General features: G+C 39.0%; 1 protein-coding gene across 1 annotated transcript in view; it reads left to right on the top strand.

Annotated features, from left to right (window-relative positions):
* LONP2 (lon peptidase 2, peroxisomal) overlaps positions 1-22,183 on the top strand; it is a 96,004-nt gene that overhangs the window by 59,566 nt on the left and 14,255 nt on the right. Inside the window, exon 11 of the mRNA XM_068529434.1 lies at positions 3,029-3,162. Within this exon, the coding sequence (XP_068385535.1) occupies positions 3,029-3,162 (134 nt within the window). The remainder of the gene's footprint in view (positions 1-3,028; positions 3,163-22,183) is intronic.

Genomic DNA, 22,183 nt, shown 5'->3' with positions numbered 1-22,183 from the left:
TATTCCCGAGTTAGCTACCAAGTGGTTAAGCCCGTGGCAAGCAGCACATAAATTATCTGAGTCGAGTATTGCTGAGTCTAATTTATAGATTGCATGTTTGAATGGAAAATATATCCTGTTGAGAATTTCTATCTACAATAGCCTCTCACAGTTTTCCTGGCTCAGTATTGCAGGTCTGTTGCATCATCTGGCAAATTGTGTCAGGCTGCCAGGGCTCCTCATGCAGCCCGTTCCCAGTAACCGCTGTTTTTTCAAAAGAAGTGCAGTCTCCCTCTGTTTTGAACTTTGACTTAGAGTTTGGCCAGTCAGGCTGCTCTTTGATCTAAGCCAGCCTTCTTAAGGAAGTCTATTTGGAAGTCTGTTTAAATTTACTTATGAAACAAGTAAGACTCAATCTGACCTAGGAGTTCCTTTTCTTAACTTGTGATTTATTGTGTGGATAATGCCAGGGGAAATAAAGTAGGTGATTTCTGCACCAGAGTCTTCCAAAAATATCATTATTCCAGATAATACCTCTCATGTCTTTGGGTAACTTTCAACAAGTCACTTAACCTTTTTGATAGCTTCCCCATCTGTAAAATATGAGTGGTAGAGAAAAATATCCATTCATAGCTTATCTGGAACTAAATACTAATGACTTGAAGAATAATCACTATTTGTATTTCCCAATTGTTGCCTGGAGAATTATTTCTTTTTTATATACTTGTTAGCTCAAAACATCAGCTATTAAAAGCTGTGAACATCAGGAAATTTCTCTGAGCAGTTTTAATATTTATAAAAACAGCACAGGTATTTGCTACTCCAGGCAAGTTTTGGGTATTTAGTGAGTTACCCAACTTAGGACATAGATTTTCATCTTTCATGTGTTTTTCATCTTTTCCTGTGTTGTGGTCATAGACCCATAATGTTTGGGAGGAGGGGAGGAAGTCTTAGAAGTCATCTAGTCCTCCTTACCTCCCAGGGTCACTAGACTGCTTGAATTACACTGCTTACTGCAAACCACTCCTTGGTGAGTAAATATAATTGTTAGAAAAGAGTCTTTATATTCACCTCCCTATAGTTTTCTCATTGTGCCCTATATGTAACACCTAGAATCTAATTCCTCCCTTGTACAGCCCTTCTGGCATTAAAAAAAAAATGCTGTCAGGTCCACATCCCATAACTGTTCTCTTCTTCAGACTAAATATTCCTATTCTCTTTACCATTCCTCTTGACCCATTTTCAAGACTTTTCACCTTCCTGATTAGTCTTCTTCTGAATGACTCCTGTGATGCCAATGTCTCTTTTAAAATAAACACCCAGAGCAGAACTCAGTGTTTCAGACATAGCCTAAACAGTTCACGGTGTAAGAAGACCACTGATTTTCTTACTCTGACTATATTATTTTATGACTGTGTCTCAAGATTCTTAGCTCTCTTAGGTTATCCTCTTGCCTATTGCACATATAGTTACGCAACACCTTTAGTTCTTTGAATTTCTGCTGCACTTGGTCTATCTCATTCCATCTTTATAGGGTTGAATTTTTTAAAGCCCAGATGTAGACGTTTACAATTATGTATATTTTAATATACATGTTAGTTTCAGCTACCATTGCAGCAAATTGATTTTTTTTTTCATCTTGATTATCATCCAGTACGTTAGTTTTATGTCCTCTGAAAATTAGCGTCTTCATGATCATCTAGTCATGGTTAGGAAACATTAACCAATTCTTATTTGACACTGGTGATTCTTCCTTTTTTTGGTTTAAAATTACTAAACCAAACCAGCAGTTGATGTGTCTACGTTCCTCCAGTCGCTGTTAATATTATACTGTCTGCATTAGTTCCTAGCCCATGATTGTTCTAAACACCTAAAAAAGTATTTCTTTGTTGCTGATGTCCTTATTATTTTTGGCAAGCTCCAGTTGATTCTGAACTTCCTGGTACCATTTCTGCATGTTCACACCATCCCTCTGTAAGCATCTTCAGGCCCTTCTCTTTCATCTTTTGTCCAGACCCTTTCATCTGAGCTCATCAAATAGTTGTCTAGGAAGCTACATTAGGTTTTTGTTTTTGTTTTTACATGTTGGTTTGTTTATTTTTAAAGTGCCTCCCTATTTTCTTTCTTACTGAAATTACATGCATTTGTATAATATGGACTTTATTCCTTTATCTTCCTATTCCTTTGATTGAAATTAGTTTTTTACTTTAGAGTGTTTAGCCAAGAATTTTATTTGTCTTTTCTCAGAACTTAAAAAATCTGCTTCCCCAGAGTCTTGAATATATGTCTGACTGCCTAATCAAATCCAGTTTTTCAGATAAAACTGCATTCTCTAGCTGATGCTGTCCATTCAAACTCATCCAGAGCTGGGTGGCCAAAAATGATTGTACTGTATAAAGGATTATGAAGTGGCTTATGGAATTTGAGTCTAACATATATGTTTTTTAAGACAGCTCTGCTTAAGCACATTTAGAACCTTTTCCATTTTATCACACTGCTTGCATCATTAGCATATTTCTTTCTTTAGTCTAAGTCTCTACAATGAAAAGACACTAAATAGGGGTAATTAGCACAGTTCCAGGTAAAGACTAGATTTCTGTCTCAAATTATTTTTGCTTTAGTTTAGAAAAAAAATTATTTTTCTGATTCTTTCAGCAATGTTTCCTGTATAATAAATTTATCAGAATTTTCTTAAATCGACAGATTTTAAGAAAGCTCTTACACATATCATCAAGGAGTAAATCATGCTTTATGTGCTGCTAAATTTACTTTGGTGCTATAAATTGAAGAACCAATAATTCATTTTTAAGTATAGCGTAATAGTCCAAGATATTCTATATAAAAGGAAAAGTTGTTGCTGGAAATACTCTGAATATTTAAGAAATAAGAATACTTTACTGAGGAATTTTTAAAGGTGAGGCAGTTAGTACTCAAGAAACTGTAATAAACTTTTAAATGTACACTTCCTTTAGGATAGTTGTTAATCACATGACTTCTATTTTTACAGGTGGTGTTTAGCCAAAAATAAAATATTTTTCTTTGATGACAGGTACACCAGAGAGGCAGGGGTTCGCTCTCTGGACAGGAAGCTGGGGGCCATTTGCCGCGCTGTTGCTGTGAAGGTGGCAGAGGGACAGCACAGAGAGGCCAGGTTGGACCGTCCTGATGTGGCTGAGGGACAAGGTCTGTGACTTTGATCTGGTGCCCACAGGCTTGGTGGCTAGGAGTAAATGGCAAAAAAAAGCTGGATGTGGAGGGATAGTGTGGGGTGGTCCTTGGAGCAATGGCATATATTTCTCCACTGGTAAATGCATCCAGTGAGTAAGTAAAACTTAATGGTTGATATATTTTATCAAGAGGATTCTTTCCTACAAATAATACAGAGTTTTAGCAGGAATAATACTTAGTATTAATGCTTTAGGGATATATTTCTCCAGCTTTGTAATGATGGTACACTTTATGTTTGGGTTCTGGCGTTCTCATTTTTCCTTCTGATCCAGATTGTTAAGTCATTCAATATTTATAGCATAGAAAGTTGCTACAACAGTTAGAAAAAAAAAAAAAAACAAAAGAAAACAGAAAAAAAAAAAGAGAAAAAAAAAATCCAAGCTGTCCAAGTACTGCAAGGGCAGATCTGTGTTCTCTGGAATAGCTTCATGTGTAATATTTGTTTTTCTCACACATTTTCTTTGAGAGGTACACATTTAAGATGTAATTTAAATTACTTTTTCTTTGAAAAATAATTGTGGAGGTGGTGACAAGGAAAAAAAGGGAAGGAGTCTATTCCTCGAGTTAATGACACGTGGACATTTCCTTCGGTGCCCAGTTAAAATGTCTTAACTTCTTGCCCCAGGCCGTGCTGCTGCATAGCTGCCAAAATTTGCTTTCACACACATGACTTGAGTAGTAGAGAATCTCTTTACTCTTGCATAGTAAAGACATTTATTAGATGTGCTACCATTTCCGTAGCTCTTTCTAGAAAGGAGTTTGATGAATATAGCTGAAGAACCATAATTTGTGATAAGCTCAGTAGAACAGATGCAGTTAAACATCTTCCCTGCTTTTCCTTCTACTGCTAAGCGCCGTACATTTAACCGCAGTATCATCCAAAGAGTAGACTTTCCCAAATCCTCCTCTTCCTCATATGTGTTTCACCCCTGCTCGCACCGTGCCTAGAACCTCACTGGTTCATTTCTCCAGAGAGTGAACCTCCCACCTTCTGTTGAATTGGGGAGGGGTAGGGCCCTTGTTACGTGGAGTAGGAGAGAGATCTTAAACCCATAATTATTTCTTAACACAGACTTAAAAACCTTTTTGTCTTTAGTCCCACGTCTCACCCATCTTTTCAGGAGTACCTCAAATTCCTGAGCCTTTGTGGATAACCACCCCACCCCCGTCCTCACAGACATTAAAGTTTCCACATTTTCTAGCCTGCTAAGTGTTTATTACTTCTTGCCCATCTACTTGCGCGTATCCAAAATGTTGTCAGCGTCTCTTTTCTTCTTTCTTATTCTTTTTGTTCTTGTGGGTTTATCCTTTTTGTTTGTTTCTTGTCATTTTGATAGGATTTGGAGAGGAAGTTTAAAGATAAACACATGTTCAGACCACCACTTTCAGAAATCTGAATTTTTAAAAAGTACCCTAGGTGAGTGATAGCCTATTAAGAATTGTGTCACTCGGTGTAGCTGACAAGGACAGTGTAGAACTAATGTATTTTTCTCTTTTTTCCCTTTCTAAATATAAGGGCTAGAGCCTCATGAGTTTCCCCTTTTTATTCTTAGAACATTCCCTTCGTGCTGTGGCCTCTGGCACCCGAGCCTGTGTCCCTTTGTTCTTGTCTGTGATATAATAGAAAGGCAGAGAGTGAAATGAGTTTATCTAGTTAAGACATTTTGAAAATTGTGTTTAGGATTTAGACAGTTTATTTTGGAATTTATAATAACACATTCAGAGGGATTTGATGCTAAGAGAAGCGTTCCGTAGTTATACAGTGCTTATATACATCCATTAGCATATTTCTAATAACGTCTGTGACCACATTAGCTATTTAAAGGTAACCCAGAAATACTCAAGAACTTGTTCAGCTTGTGAACCGTGTGAGAACATCCAGTGTTTCATGGTAACATTTATTTGGTTATTTTTTTTTTAATCCGTGATTCACAGAACAAATCGTAAAAGATAACATAGTTAAGCAGACTTGGGTGGTTAAGATATTACCTAGGACACCCATATGAATAGATAATTAGGACAAGTACTTGTCTCTTGAGAGGATGATTTTGATTGTAGTTCTTCTTAGAGATACATGGACTCCAAGCTGGGTCTTATTACATCGTGAGATACCCTGGAGTTACTGTAGGTGACTGTCCTCCAGATTCTGGTAAAATAATCATAAGGTATCCTGAATTGATGTTTATGACCTCAACCAAGCCAAAAGAAAAATTTCTACAAAAAAAAGTCTCTGTTGGGTTCTCATGCCACAAAGTTCAAATGCAGCTAGCTTAGTAACTGAAAGTTTCTCATTAAGAGATGAATTACGTAAAATGAGAGTCTAAAATAGAAGTTGTCTTGGAAATTTCAAGTAATGCAGTGAGGGAGCTATTTTTAATGTTAAAAGCATTGCTGGACCTGGAGTTGCTGCCAGGAAGAAAAGTGATTTCAGGCCACACGCTTTAAGGACAGGCAGAAACCTCAGCATATGGAACAAACTTTCTGGAGTAGGCCCAGCAGTACTGGTGGGTGAACAAGTTGTCTTTGTGTTCGTGGGGTCTTGACTGTCAGAACGAATAGCAAGAGTTTAAAAGGCGGGTGAGATTTGCAATTGATTTGTGTTAGAGGAGGAATATTTATGGTTTCGGTCACTTCCCTATGAAGTGTAGGAATTATTTCATAAAAGCAGCACTGCGAGTGTTTTTCTGTACGTTATTAGCGTGTTCTGAATTGCCCTTTTCCTTTCTGGGATATTAGTTGGGTCGAAATCGGCTAAAGTTTTATTCCGCTTTTGCGACACACGTGTTCCATGTATTCAGTTTTGCAGATTTGGGCGTTTCTCTCTGAAGAGTTAGGCATATGTCCATTTGTTCAATCACTCATGTGCCATATCTGTCCAGTTACTATCTAGTAAGATTGTTTTCCTCAAACATTATCCTCAGCAAAGAAAGATTCACTTTATAAAGTTTCTCAGACTATGGAGCACTGTCAGTTATTTGTGAAAAACATGGTTTTCTTTGGAGAAGCTACATGAAACGTAACGTACCTCAAGAGGTTAGTTCCTTTGTTTTAAATTTGGTTGTTTCTTATAGCTACTTCTATTTTTTTTTTTTTTTTATTTTATTTTTGGCCGTGCTGGCTCTTCGGTGCGTGCGAGGGCTTTCTCCAGTTGCGGCGAGCGGGGGCCACTCACCGTCGCGGCCCCTCCCGTTGCGGGGCACAGGCTCCAGTCGCGCAGGCTCAGCAGCTGTGGCTCACGGGCCCAGCCGCTCCGCGGCACGTGGGATCCTCCCGGGCCAGGGCTCGAGCCCGTGTCCCCTGCGTCGGCAGGCGGACTCTCAACCACTGCGCCACCAGGGACGCCCCCGAGATGTTAGTTTCTGAACTGTTCTCGTCGAAGCCACCTGAAAAACTGGGTAGGAAAAAAAAGAGACAAAATGAACAGATTTAACAGTTATTCATGAAGTCTGTTAGCTGTTATTACGAATAAGCTTTCTACATGTCACTTAAAGCAATAGGTACGTGGTGATGTTATGGAGATCTGAGATAAACACTCAAAGGAAACATGAATTAAACTAGCCGACTTAACGGTACGTGGGTGGTGGGTACTCTGGGTGAGATTTCCAGTGGCAGCATCAAACACGGTTTCCAGAATGACTGTTGTCCCGTTCGGTCCTGCTACCCGGTAGCGTAAATCCTCCAGGTTTGTCTCTCTTCGGGATTGCCTTGGCTACTGTAGGTCCACCAGATAGCTGCGTTAAGTTTAGAATCAGCTTGTCAGTCTCTACCAATAAATAAGTAAATAAATAAATAAATAACACCTTCTGATATTTTGATTGTGATTTGCGTTGAATCTGTAAATTAGTTTGGGGAGAATTGACAGTCTGATATTATCAGGTCTTCCAGTTCATGACTAGCTTCATTTGTTTGTCTTAATAAATGTTTTTGAGTGTTTTAATAGTTTTCAGTGGTGAGCTTTTGCATATTTTTCTTTAGACATTGACTGTACTCCTAGTTAATTGATCCTTGTGTGTGTGTGTTATGTGTGTGTATCATTGTAAGTAGCAGTTTTAATTTGTAATTTTCTACTTTTTTTGGTTACTATATATGGGAATACTACATTGACTTGTATCCAGCAAACTTGCCAAACTGACTTCTTAATTCTTACTGTAGACTCTTTTGGATTTTCTACACATACCATCAGTTATCACAAGTGCAAATAATGTCAGCTTTTACTTTTTCCCTTCTGATCATTATTATACCTTTTATTTCGGTTCTTCCCTAATGAACTAGCAGGGACCTCCAGGACGATGGTGAATAGAAATAGTGACGATAGACAAAGGAGGTAGAAAAAATGCCTACGAAGAATTACCAGTCTCTGTAGCCTTTGTTTTGTACCTTTGGGTGACTTGACTGACTATTACAAAATCTTAGTGGAGTGGGATGCGCGGCAGCTGTCTGGTTTGACTCTGGTTTGATTCGTCAGTCCCTTCACAGAATTCCCCAGTAAACACTGAGCCTTGCCTATTTGACTCTGTTAACAGACACCTCTTTATAAACTTAGCTGTCTACTTCCCAGTCCATAAGAAAACAGAAGCTGTAGATTGGAAAAAGGGCTGAGTGGTTGGGTGGTATGAGTCACAAGCATTAGGATTTGATGTCAGTGAAAACATGCCTGTCCTCTCATGATAGATGCCCTGGGCCCCCACTGGCCACAAAACATTGGGCTGGCTAGACCACAGATCTAACTCTAGGAGTTTCTCTAGTTCAATCTGGGTCCCAGTTTGACTGAGTTGCATTTCGACATGTATCGTTTCTCTGATATGTTTGCCTTATGTAGTAGGACAGTGAAATCAACCTAATATAGTGGAAACAGGCAGATATAATATCCTTAATTTTTGGTGTATCCTTTCCAGACTTCACAGTTAAAAATGCATCAAAATAAAATAGTCAGAGTTTACAGCACTGTTCTCCTCCTTCATTAGCTTTAATTTTCCTGGGTCACCACACTCTTGGCTGTCAGCAAGGAGTATGCCGGCTGGAGGAGGGGTGTCCTGCCCGGCTGCTTATTGCCGGAGCGGGGCGGGGGCAGATGCTGAGAGGAGAGCCGCATTCTGACGGGCCTTCCTCACTTAACATCCCACTCATTTGCTAGGGTAGCTTTTTCCTTAGCCTTTCTTGGGTCCTTTTCTACGGAGGAATCATCGTCTGTCTGGCTGCGTTCAGGGCTCTTTGTTGTGGCTTCCTGCCGTTGACTTCTCAGACCCTCAGCGTGCTTTACGATGGTTATTTTAAGCATGACTCCTTTGTAACCAAAACAGGAAGCTGTTCCTGCAGGAGAAACAAGTGTTTTTGATCCTTTCAGCTCTTTTTTTTTTTTTTTTCCTACTGGTCATCGCCAGATCCGAAGCATATCCATTCTCTTGTCTAATGTCATGAATTTCTTATATTAATGGAAAATACTATATATCATGTTTTCAGGAAGTAACCTCTGAGCTTTGTGTAACTTTTTGCTAAATTCTTTTGTCTTTGACTTCTTGGAGCCGTCTTCTAACTGTTGCAGGATCTGTCCCTTTATCTTTTGGATTCTACATTGTTCAGTGCTGTGTAACCAATTACCCCAAAACTTAGTAAATCAGTTAGCAAGCGTTTATCACCTCACTGTGTCTGTGGGTCAGGGGTCCAGGAGCAGTTTAGCTGGGTAGTTGTGAGGTTCTGGTCAAGCTGTCAGCCAACCGGAGGTTCAGCTCAGGGCGGATCCGCCTCCAGGCTCACTGATGGCGCTGTTAGCTGAAAAGGGTTCCGAGACCCACCCAATTCCACCGTGTATGTGGAGGCTTCCCCACGCCAACAAGCAATTCTGGGATGCCAGCTGGGTGTCTAAGAATTCAGCTCAATTCTGACACTCACCTACCTAGAGACAGCGTCCGGTTCCACAGGCAAAGGGCTCAGTCTCACAAGACTGCCCTCCACTAGAGGCACGTCATACACCAGGGTCATTCCCTGTACTTCGGACTGACTGGCTCAAATTGGAGTTCCCCACAACCCCCTCCTCGGGCTTCGTTTGCTAGAACGTGTCACCGAACTCAGGAGATCCCCCCTTTACCCACTAGGTTACCAAGTGATTATAAAAGGATATTAAAGGATACGAATCAGCTACATAGGGTGAGGTCCGGAACAAAGGAGCCCACGTCCTCGTGGAGCCTGGGGCCTGGCACCCTGGCACAGGGAAGCTCTCCAAAAATGGACCAAAAAGCTGTCCTTCGGGGCTTTTATGGAGGCTTTGTTACTTGGTCATGATTGACTAGATCATTGGCCAGTGGCGACTGATTCAACCTCAGACCCTTCTCCCCTCCCCAGGTTATCAGTGGGTGGGACAGAAAGTTTCAACCCTCTAATCTCCTGGCAACCAGCACCCACCCCAGGTGCTCCTAAAAGTCACCTCATTCACACAACAAAAGACAGCTTTATCGCTGCTGTCGACACTCAGGATATTCTAAAGGCTTCGGGAACTGTGAGCCTGGATGGATGGGCAGATACCGATGAGAAACACTTCTTAAAATCACAGTATCGCATAGCAACCTGGGTTCCTTGCTGCATGTTGGCCAGATGTTGAGGTTCTCGCCACTTAGGCCTCTTCCTAGGCTCAGGACACGGCTGTTGGCTTCCCCAGAGAGTGTGCTGTGCAAAAGGGAGCAACAGAGAGCCCAAGACAGAAGCTGCAGGCTTTTCTAATCCTCACTTCTGCCACATTCCGTTCGTCATACAGACCAACCCTGGTACAGTGAGAGGTGGCACTCCATGGGAGTAGGGATCATTGGGGACCATCTTGAAGGCTGGCTCTCACAGGTTTTTTTTTTTTTTTTTTTTTTTTACTTATTTTAAAGAAGGTTATTATACATTTCGTTTCTATTAATACAACCCCCATTCCTGAAGATTGAAATAGTTCGTTTCGAGTTTTAAAGAAGACCTGTGGTTTGGGTTGTTAATAGAGGGTGGAAATTTCTGTGCTGCAGGAACAGTTAAGAATAGCTGTATAACTCTGTTGGGTGGGCCTTCAGGGGAGAAAAGCTTAATAAGACCCACAAGCAAATGAATGATTCTTTAGTAACAATGGAAGCAACCTTTACTTGTCAGCTTTTAATGTGGATTTTGTTGATATTGTTCTTGTTTGTTTTGTTTTGTTTTGTTTGGGGACATAAAAACTTTGTTAGCTGTTTTTAATAAAGTGAGGATAAGTGAGTCGTTTCTTATTACTTGGTTCCAGTTACATATAAAAATCCTCAAACATTTTAACCTAAATCCCATATCTTCCCTTCTGGCCAGAGTTAGAACAAAAAAGAGAGAGTAATTTGTGTGTTTGCCTCTGAACCCAAAAACCACAGACCAGACGCTTGGGCTGTTTATTTTAGATTGTTATAATAATACTCAGAAGTCAGATTCTTAGTTTCTGAAGAGACGCCTACGTCTGATGTTGAGGTCTTTGAATACAGTGTGACGAGCCACAGTTTTAGTGTTATTATGGGGGCCAAATTTAAATTGGCCTACATTTTCCTAATCTTTAAGCAGCGACTTTGAGAATTTCTGCACATCCTTACAGAATTTGCTGATTTAAAAGGCTGTAGCAGTTCAATAGGCATCACAATCTAAGATGCTTTATTATCAGAAGGATTTTGCTAAGCCAGCATTTAAGTTTGTGCTGTTGAGTATCCATCCATCAAACTTAAGCTGATTTCTTATTAAAGACCCAGGTTGCACAGATAGGGCTAAGAAGTTTTGATTCATTTTTGCATTTTTAGTATTCAAAGTCTTGCTTCATCTGTTCATGCTTAATCTTTCCTTTGATTGTATTAGTGACTCGGGGCAAATAAAATTTTCTAATAGTCAAAGGAACAACTAAGGTTAACTGTTAAGGAGTATGGACTTCAGAGAGAGTTTTACTACCAGGGCACCTACCTGGCTTGCTGATTCTAAAGCTTTGGGGGTTTGTAGGGTTCTGTTACAGCTAATTGGATTTTGCAAACCAAGATCTAATTAAATTTAGCTTAAGACTTTCTATGCTCAATCCTTTGCATTTGTAGGGATATTAGGCAGCATGTTGTGTCCAAACATCTAAAATCAAGTGGTGTTCAAATTTGAGATGAAAGTGTTATATTGGTATATACTGCCAGTATCATGAAGATATTCTGTTCTGACATTTATGCTGATTTACTGATTGTTCCCTCTTCAATACTGGCCTGGTTTAAGAGATTTGTTTTGCCTATGTAGACTGGAAGGAAGCTGTAATAAAGGAAAAATCCTACTTACGTATGATAGGAGACAAACGTTTGTTATTTAAACTCTATTTGGAAACAGGAAAATCAAATATTGTCTAAAAATTAAAAAGTCATTGTTCCATTTAATGAATCATATAGGAAGATACAGTGGCCTTTGGGTGTCACTGACATATATTATCAAAACCAGCCTTAAGTTACAAGATAGTAAAACAGTACTTTTTAAAAATAATACAAAAAAAAAAAAAATACTACAGATGGTGTCTGCATCTTAACTGCTAATCCAAGTAATTCTCCAAGACTATTTTCTGAATCTCTAACACAGGAAATGAGATTTATTAATGCAAAAAAAAAAAAAAAAAAAAACCCTGGGAGACGGTACAAGCTCTCTTGTCTGGTTTAAAGTTAGGGTCCTATGTCTTGGACCTTTGTATAATACTGATTTATTCAGTAAGTGAGTCAGCTAAGAGTCACTGAATACTTATGATATGCCGGGTTCTAGATTGGATTCTGGGAAGGAGATGAAAGAGAACTTCTAACAAGTATGTAGTCCACTGGGGGAGGTAGATATATAAACAAATACTTTTTAGATGTGGGATAAATGCTGGTTTTTAAAGTGCTGTAGAGGCATTGACTTGATCGTTGAAAGCTTCATTTTATTTATTGTAAATATTGTAGCTTTTAAGAATTGCTTTTAGTAAATCGAGATAAAATGGTCATTTATTTACATCTCAGAATTGATTTGAATAGGTAAATAGATGGAAAAAAAATGTTTTCCAGATACCTTTTTTGATGTTCTTTATTTTTATGAATAGATAACTGTTACTAAAATTGAGAAATGGTTCACAATCCTAATGTCCATCTATATATCTCAACAGTTATTATGTAGAAATGTTTAGTAGGTAAACTCGAAAGAAAATGTATTTGGTAGTGTTAAGGTTGTATTATCGTCCCCAAAATAATGAAGAAAATATTGGCAGAAAGGACTTAAAATATTTTATTGCTAGCGTGAAGGTTTTTTCTGGGCATTTGATCCACAGATTTCCCCATTACTAGTTCCTTTAAAAAAAAAAAAAAAGAAAGAAAAACAGATTGAAAATATGCAGGCACAAATGCTTTGGCAGCCAGGGTCAGTAACTTGAATCTCAGTTGCGTGTAGCACACTTCCTCTGGCTGGGAAGATGGTTTTTTGGAAAAGATTAACCTGAAACTGACAGACAAATTATATAGTTGAAAATATTCAGGTTTTTCTGATTTGTTTTTAGATATTTTGTTTTCCCCTTTCTGCCTTCCTCAGAGAAGGCTCTCAAATGCTTTTTATCTATGGTCAGTTTAGCTTTGAGGCACATCTATTATCTTGTAAGAAGTAACAAAGCCACTTACAATCTCAGCATCTCATCTAAATTTGTGAAGTAGACTTGGTTTTTTTTTTTTTTTTTTTTAAAGTAGTTTTATAACTGCAGCCATACACATCTCTCTTCATGCCTAAATGGGGTCTGGATCCATGTTTACATACCCATGTATGCTAAGGAATTGAGATGTAAACAGTATTCCCATTCATTGGTTCATACACGACCTCTCTGCCAACTACCTGTTAATATACCTAGTAATACACGTCCTACGCCCTGCAAACAAATATAGTTCAACCAATCTGTAAGTTTCATTTTGCTGCTTCTTCAAGATGCAGGAGCCCGGTGTGATTGGATTCAACTTTCAAGAAGAAATTTTAATCATTCGGCAATAATTTTGTCACATATTTAATTTTCATTTATTAAACATCTTTATATTTACTTGACAAAGCCAGTATTAAAGACCTGATAGTTTCTTGGCAAATCAAAGTAATGATTAAGTGTTTTGGTGATTTGTCATTTGTCCATAGATGTTATTAAGATTTAAGAATGCAATAGCCAGTCACTATGCTGTATACCTAAAACTAATACAACATTGTAAATCAACTATACTCCAATAAAATGAAAAAAAAAAAAAAAAAAATGCAGTAGCCAAATTCAACTTAATTCAGCAGACCATAATTCAATACCTGTATTGTATAAGGCACTGTGATGAATTGGTATGGTAAGATTAGAGTTCATCTAGTCTGACGTTTTACAAATAGGGAATCTAGGGTGCAGTTTCTTACCCAAGATTTTGCTCCATAAATGTTAGTCGAGTCCTGGGTGGTGGTTACTCCTTCAGTTTAAAAGCGATTCCAGTGGGAACTATGATTAGGAAGGTAATTTGACACTATATGGTGGTAGATCTTGGATGCACCTCTTAGAAGTTAAGAACTTGCTTAATTTGTAATGAGAAACTAGTAAAGATTTTAAGTCTGGAAATGATGTAATTAGAGTAGTGATTAAGAAAGATTCATTTACAAGTAGTGAATAAAAGGGATAGTAGGAAACTAGGTAGAGAAACCAAATTAGAAGGCTACGTGATAATCCAGGCAGGAAGGCTAATTGTCATTTATAAAGTTCCTACTATTTGCTAGACTCTGTCCTAAGCATTTTACATGTATTTATGCATTTAATCCTTCAATGACCCTGTAAGTTTTGTTTTTAGGCCCATTTTACAGATGAGAAAACTAAGGCACAGAAGATTCAGTAACTTCCCCAAGGTTCACAGCTTGTAAATGTCAGTCAAGGTTTTAATCTAGGCCAAACAGCTCCAAGTCTAACCTCAGTAGCTAGACTATGCTTTCATTATTCCTATATATCCTATATCCATTATCCCTGTAACAACTATTTGAAGTGTAGGTACCATTTCTCTCTTTTCAGATGAGGAAATGGAGCTTAAAGAGATTAGGGAAATGAACAGTCTGAAAATGAAATTAAGAAGGCAGTTCCATTTACAGTGAACATCTAAAAGACTTAAATACTTAAGAATAAATCTCACCAAGGAGGTGAAAGACTTGTGTGCTGAAAAATACAAAACACTGCTGGAAAAAATTTTTTAAAGATCTAAGTAAATGGAAGGATATCCTGTGTCCATGGATAGGAAGACTTAACATTGTTAAGATCTACAGATTCAATGCAGTCTCTTCCAAAACTTCAATATCCTTTTTCAGGGAAATGGAAAAGCGGATCCTCAGATTCATGTGGAATTGCAGTGGGCTCCAAATAGCCAAAACAATCTTAAAAAAAGAAAGAACAAAATGGAGGACTCACATGTCCCGAGTTTGAACTTTCTACAAAGCTACAGTAATTAGCTGGTATGATACTGGCATGAGGACAGACATATAGACCAGTGGGATAGAATAGAGGGCACAGAAATAAAGGGTCACATATATGGTCAGTTGATTTTTAATAAGGATGCCTAGACCAGTGGGGAAAGGAAAGTCTTTTCAACAAATGATTGCTGGGAAAACTGGATATTCACATGCAAAAGGATGAATTTGGACCTTTACCTTATTATATATACCAAAGTTAACTAAAAATTGATCAATGACCGAAACGTAAGAGCTAAAATTATAAAGCTCCTGGCATAAAAGATTTGGGGAAAATCTTCATGACATTAGATTTGGCAATGGCTTCATGAATATGACACCAAAAGCACAGGTAACAAAAGAAAAAACAGATAAATTGGACTTCATCAAAATTAAAAACGTTAGTGCATCAAAAGACACAGTCAAGAAAGTAAGAAAAAACAACCTATAGAATAGGAGGAGATACTTGCAAATCAAATGTCTGATAAGAGGTTGATATCCAGAATGTATAAAGAACTCCTATATAACTCAACCAACAAAAAACAACCCAGTTCAAAACTAAAGGACTTGAATGGACACTTGTTCCAAAGAAGATGGACAAATGGCCCATAAGCACATGGAAGGATGTTTATTACCATTGTTAGTCATTAGATAAATGCAAATGAAAACTGCAATGAGATATTACTTCACACCTAGTATGATGGCTGTAATAAAATAAAGTGGAAAATAAAAAGCCTCGCATTGGTGAAGATGTGGAGAAATTGAAACCCTCGTGCATTGCTGGTGGGTGTGTAAAATGGTGCAGCTGCTGTGGAAAATAGTCCATCAGTTCTTCAAAAACTTAAATGTAGAACTACCATGTAACCAAGCAATTCTGCTTCTAGGTATGTATCCCGAAGAGTTCACAGCAGGACCTCAAACAATAGCAGTGTTCATGGCAGCATTATTCACAGTAGCCAAAAGATGGAAACAACCAAAGTGTCCATCAAAAGATGAATGGATAAACAAACTGTGGTGTCTGCATACCGTGGAATATTATTCAGCCATAAAAAGGAATAAAATTTTGATATATATATCACAACACGGCTGGACTTAGAAAACATTATGCTTAAGTGAAATAAGCCAGACACTGAAGGACAAATATTATATAATTCCACTTAATATGAGGTAGCTAGAATAGGCAGATTCATTGAGACATAAAAGTAAAATAGAGGTCATCAGGGGCTGTGGGGGTGAGAGAATGGGAAGTTATTATTTAATGGGTTCAGAGTTTATACTGAGATGATTAAAAAAAGTTTCGGGTATAGATAGCGGTGAAGGTTACAACAACATTGTGAATGTATTTAATGCCACCTAATTGTTCAATCCAAATGGCTAAAATGATCAATATTATATCTATTTTACCATAATAAAAAGTTACCAAAAAAACAAAAAAAAAAAAAAAAGAGGTTAAGGAAATTTCCCCAAATCATACAAGCTTGTAAGAAATGGACCACAAACCCAGGCTATCTGACTCCAAGGCCTCTTGGAAATAAGGAGCATCAGTTGTACCTCACCTGCATATTTCTGAGGATCTACCCAAAATCAGGAATACTGAAAACGGGAAGTTTCATGCTTTTGTATCTAAAGCAATTTGGTATATCTGTCTGAGGCCCTAAAGCTTTTTGATCGAAACATTTCAGCTACTCTTAGTGGTTAAGAGTTGGCTACTGGGAGAATTTGTCACTTTTTAGAAACAGTTGTTTTTGTTCAGTATTAAAGGATAATTTTTAATGGCAAACTCATCACTACTATACAGGTATAAAATGAACGTGTGTTAAAGACTTTAATGAACTCATTAATTAATTAGAGAACCAGTAAGATCTGGTTCCATGGAGAATTCAGAAAGCAGACATCTCTGTATAGGCAATCAGGAATGCTGAAATTAATTTGCAAAACCAGCTTCTTGGGAAAGGGAGAGGACAAAATTCATTTTCATTTCTATGGACAAGAATCACTCGTATTACTATTAGTTTCCTACAACTTACAGGAAAATAGCTGAAAGGCACTGAGACACAGACAGCCTGGGAGGGCACACCGGACAGCATACCCAGTAATCTATGTTTTGCTCATTTCCAAGTCTTCCACAGTTTTTTCTGACAACAGTCATAGAAGGGAATCCGTGTATATAATGCCAGATGTGTTGATTATTTTCAGTCAGGAAAAAAATAATCTAATCTCTAAATTTACCACCCGGCTGCCTTGTCAAGGAACTCCTGAGCTGCAGGCAGCTTTTCTAGACTGGACTTCAGGTGGGACAAAACGTTCCCTTAGCTGGGTGTCCAGAACCCTGAGACTGTCTGTGATTTGCTGTGGACGTCAGGCGATTTGCTTCACCTTCCTGGGTCTCAAGTTTCCTTGAGTATAAAATGAAAGATTGGACCAGATTTCTTACTTTCTGACTAGCTCTTATATTTTTATGTATCATGGTTCCGTCCTATTCTTGAATTTCTGATGCTTCCTGAATTCTGCTAAGCCTCAGAATGAGATCTGAGGTGTTCTCAGGGACATTGTATTAGTATGACAGGAACAGGTAGTATTGATATTTGTTCCTTTGGAGAATTAACCCCCTGTTTCTGGGCCCTGTTATTCGATTGCTGGCTGCAGTTAACAGTATTGTACACCCTGTCTTCTCCTCCAGACCTACCCCGAAGGAGTTAAAAAAGAAACGGTTATTCGGGAAGATGCACACGTCTTTAATAATCTAGAAGAAGGGGTTCCTTTTATGGCGGTACCACGAAATGTAGCTTTTGAACTCATGAGAGTGGTCTAGAGAGTGTAGCATATGCTTCAAGTTAAGCAGAATATAGAGAATAGTAAGTGATACCTAAAAAGTTCTGTCCTGAGTAAAGATGATTATAGATAACCTGGGGCTGTTTGTGGTTGGGGCGATTTTTGTTTCTGCCACATTCTGCGGAATAGTTGTTTGGTGTCAGTACCCTGTTCCTGGCCTCTGCTACTTTCCCTTGGTTGGATCACCTGCCCAAAGACACCATTTGCTGCAGGATTTGTTCAAAAGGTAAGAAACTTTTTTTTAAACAAGAAAGCTACTGGAGTTTCCTGAGGTATTACACCCCTCTGTCCTTCCTCCTGTCCTCCCTTCTTAGGATCTTTCTTTCTCCCCGCTTCCCACAGTGATTCTTTGGCTCTTGGGCCTGCTTTCATGTAAATCATGTTCCTCTGACAGAGGAAAAGTGGCTGGAAAAGATCACGTGATCATGTCCTCGTGACAGCTGCTTTGGGAAAGCCAGACCCTTCCCCTGAGGAGTTTGTAGCTATAGAATATCCTTTTGTCATAGCTGTGGCGACATCAGCTGTGGAGCCTGGTTTGGCCCTTGGGGAGTACCCCTGAGTTTCACCCCTGCTTTGCCAAGGTCCACATTTGTCCTGCTGGCAGAGCGAGTGCCTTGCAGGTTCTGCCTCTGGTGCTGTTTGCTTATCTGCTACCTTCATGCCGTGAAGCTCCTTGGCTATGCCCTGACCGCCCTGGCTGTGTCCTGAATTAGACTCAGAACAGGCTGATAATACCGTTGAGAAACATGGGGCAGAGTCTTGAGCCTTGGTATCTTTTTCTTTTTCTTGAATGTATTTAATTTATGTGATTCCCAGCAGCCGTGTGTTTGTAGTCAAAGCCCTGTCTATGGAGCCCTGGGTGGGATTGGGCTGCAGAGAGCATTTTGTTTTCTTCTAGTGAAAGGGGCTATGGAGTAAGACATGTGAGTCTTAGAAGTCTGTATTAAATACTGCTCTGACTACATAATTCATTTCCTCATTTGTGCATAGTAAGGCTTTCAGCATTATCAAATTCTCCCAGCAACTCTGAGGGTTACTATAATTATTATGATTTTACGGATTGGAAAACCAGATACAAAGAGGTAAAGTAACTTTTGTCAAGGCCAGTCAGGAAGCCAGAGCCAGGATTGGAGACTATTATTTATTGACTATCTCATCATGTAATCTTAACCTCATAACTTAGGGAATAGCTTATGTTAAAATTTTGGACTATATCATTTCATTCATTCTCATATACATTTATATCATGTTATATTAGTAAAAATCATGGCACATGAAATTTTGTACTCCCCCCCTTTCCTCCGTTTGCTGTTGTTTCAAAAGGATTTTCTCGCATCACTTGAAAAACACTTAGGAAACAGTTTTAGTGACTGTATAGTATTTTATTAGATGTGTGGCTGTGCCACAGTTTACATAACCATGTTCCTAATGTTGCGTATTTATAATGGATCTAATTTTTGCTGTTACAGATAGTGCTGCAGTGAGTATATTTGTGGTCTAAACATTCGTCTAAACTTTTGGTTATGCCCTTAAGGATAGGTTCCTTCAAAATACTGGATTGGCCAAAAAGTTCATTTGGTGTTTTCTGTAAGATGCTTTTAGTAGCGCCGAGTTGTCTTTAACTTCATTCAAAACAATTTTGTTAGATTGTATAGTGACAGCTGTCATACCAGTGTGCATTTTTAAAAAAAGCTTATCAAAACTGGTGAATTTTTGTGTAGCCATTTTAATATTGAAAATGGAAGAAGAAAAGCAACATTTTTGGCACATTATGCTTTATTATTTCAAGAAAGGTAAAAACGCAACTGAAATGCAAAAAAAAAGATTTGTGCAGTGTATGGAGAAGGTGCCGTGACTGATCAAACTTGTCAAAAGTGGTTTGTGAAGTTTCGTGCTGGAGATTTCTCGCTGGACGACGCCCCATGGTCGGGTAGACCAGTTGAAGTTGACGGCGATCAAATCGAGACATTAATTTGAGAACAATCAGTGTTATACCACGCGAGAGGTAGCCGACATACTCAAACTATCCAAATCAAGCGTTGAAAATCATTTGCACCAGCCTGGTTATGTGAATCGCTTTGATGTTTGGGTTCCACATAAGTTAAGCGAAAAAAACCTTCTCGACCGTATTTCCTCGTGCGATTCTCTACTTAAACGTAGTGAAAAGTTCCGTTTTTAAAACAAATTGTGATGGGTAATGAAAAGTGGATACTGTACAATAACGTGGAATGGAAGAGACCGTGGGGCAAGTGAAATGAGCCACCACCAACCACACCAAGACCGGTCTTCAAAGAAGGTGATGCTGTGTATATGGTGGGATTGGAAGGGAGTCCTCTATTATGAGCTCCTTCCAGAAAACCAAAAGATTAGTTCCAACAAGTACTGCTCCCAGTTAGACCAACTGAAAGCAGCACTTGAAGAAAAGTGTCTGGAATTAGTCAACAGAAAATGCATAATCTTCCATCAGGATAACACAAGACCACATGTTTCTTTCACGACCAGGCAAAAACTGTTACAGCTTGGCTGGGAAGTTCTGATTCATCGGCCATATTCACCAGACGTTGACCTTCGGATTTCCATTTATTTCAGTCTTTACAAAATCCTCTTAATGGAAAAAACTTCAATTCCCTGGAAGACTGTAAAAGGCACCTGGAACAGTTCTTTGCTCAAAAAGATAAAATGTTTTGGGAAGATGGAATTATGATGTTGCCTGAAAAATGGCGGAAGGTAGTGGAACAGAACGGTGAATACGTCGTTTAATAAAGTTCTTGGTGAAAATGAAAAATGTGTCTTTTATTTTTACTTAAAAGCCGAAGGAACTTTTTGGCCAACCCAATAGAATCCCTGGGTGTGAGATAATGAATATTTAGGAGACTTTCAATATATTGACAAATGGCTTTCCAGAAAGATTGAACCCATTTATATTTTCATAAGCAATAGTATTTGAGAAGATCTCTCCACTCTCTTTTCCATTGATCTTGGTCATTTCTTAAACTTCTCTACTGGTTACTTTAATTTTGTAACCAGAAAATGTATCTTGTTTTTATAATTTAAACTTCTTGGTGAAATAATCATTTTTTCATGTGACTATTCCCCATTTGTTAAGAACCACTGTTTTAGCCCAAGATAAGGGCATAGAAGAAGAAAGTTAACTGTGCAGTTCCAACAGGAAGGATTTGTGGGACAGGGTCCATGTCCTATAGGGAGGTTGAACTTTGTTTTATTGTTCTTGTTTGCCTTGCCTTAAAAAGTCCACCTGGCGTGAATGTTATGATCTGGGGCAAGGCCCGTAATGAGGCCCAGGGACTCTGCCACTATCTTCTCTTGGTGCCGATCCCTTCTGACTAGGGAGACCGTGGCACTAGAGCTGAGTACTTAAAGCTTGTGCGAGGACTCAGGGTTCAGCTCTAACCTGGGCCTCATTCCTTGAATGGCATGTTGGCGAGATGATGTTTAATGAGGAATCAGAGCGTGTGTTCTCTGAAAACCCAGCATTCTCTTACTCTCACTTTGCGTTACCCAAGGTGCAGTGGATGGTTCTTAAAATCCAGTGCCAGCCCGTCTTTCGTGATTAGCTGGCACCATTTTCTTGACGTGAGCTTTAGTTCTCTAGGCTTGTGCTCCATGATGGAACATTTTGAAGCACAGATTAGTTCTAAGTTTATTGCATTTTTCATCACCCAGCTGCTGTGCCTAGAGCCTGGAGTAAATGGCCATCTTTTGCATTGTAAGGTCTAGATGCATTAGAAGTAGCTCTCCACACCCCCAGCCCCCTCAGTACTCAAAGCACTGAATTCACTCCTCCACTTGGAAAGGGATGGGATATCCCAAAGCAGTGGTTACATAATTGTGGATTGGCTTTCACCCATCCAGCTTTACTTCCTCCTGTGATAGTGAATTCCAGGCTGGCAACAGTAATTAGATCTCAGAAAAGCCCGTCACAAAACACAACAGGTTAAAGAAAGTCACAGCCTCTTCTATGCATCGGCTAGAGTTTCAGAGCCCTTCGTTTTCAGTGTACGGTAACCTTAAGACAGTAGTGCTTTTTTTTTCTGTGCATTAACTTTAATTAAGCAATGACACCTACTTTCTGTTCCGCTCTGAGATCTACGTGTAGCTAAACTGATGGTTTAAGTGCCTCCCCACCCTTGGTCACTGACGTTGCTGCAAACAGAGCAGCAGACAGAAGATCTCCTACACGCGACTGAGTAACCCAGGAATTGCTCAGTTTAGTGAAACAGATAAGTAAGTGCTGTAAGAAGTTGGAAAGGTCAGGGAAGACTTCCTAGAATCTGGTTGAGCCAAACTTTGAAAGATCAAGTGACATTACAGAGGTATGACTATGAGATTATGTATAGCTCAAGAACCACACTTAGGATACAGTGTGTGTATTACACTTTGCAGCCTACAAAGGGTTTTCTCTTTAATTCTCACAAGAGTCCTGCAGAGATAGGTAGTGAGAGGTTTAATGTTTTGCATAAAGTCAAATAGCCAGCAAGTGGCAAAAAGTCTGAACTGTTGTCTGTTTTCACTTGTAATTCAGTCTTGAAGAGGAGCCCCCTAAGGCCAGCAAGAGAGTAGACCAAGAGAGCCCTTCCCCTGAAGGTCACCGCAAGGCCGTGAGACACGGGGATCATTTGGGGACACCCCAGGATGTGTCCAATTATCATTGGAATCTAAAATTAAGGTC

The sequence above is a fragment of the Eschrichtius robustus genome, chromosome 19, assembly GCF_028021215.1.
Source record: "Eschrichtius robustus isolate mEscRob2 chromosome 19, mEscRob2.pri, whole genome shotgun sequence".
Lineage (NCBI taxonomy): Eukaryota > Metazoa > Chordata > Mammalia > Artiodactyla > Eschrichtiidae > Eschrichtius > Eschrichtius robustus.
The sequence above is the reverse complement of the archived record's forward strand: the minus strand, read 5'-3'. Positions and strand labels throughout refer to the sequence as shown.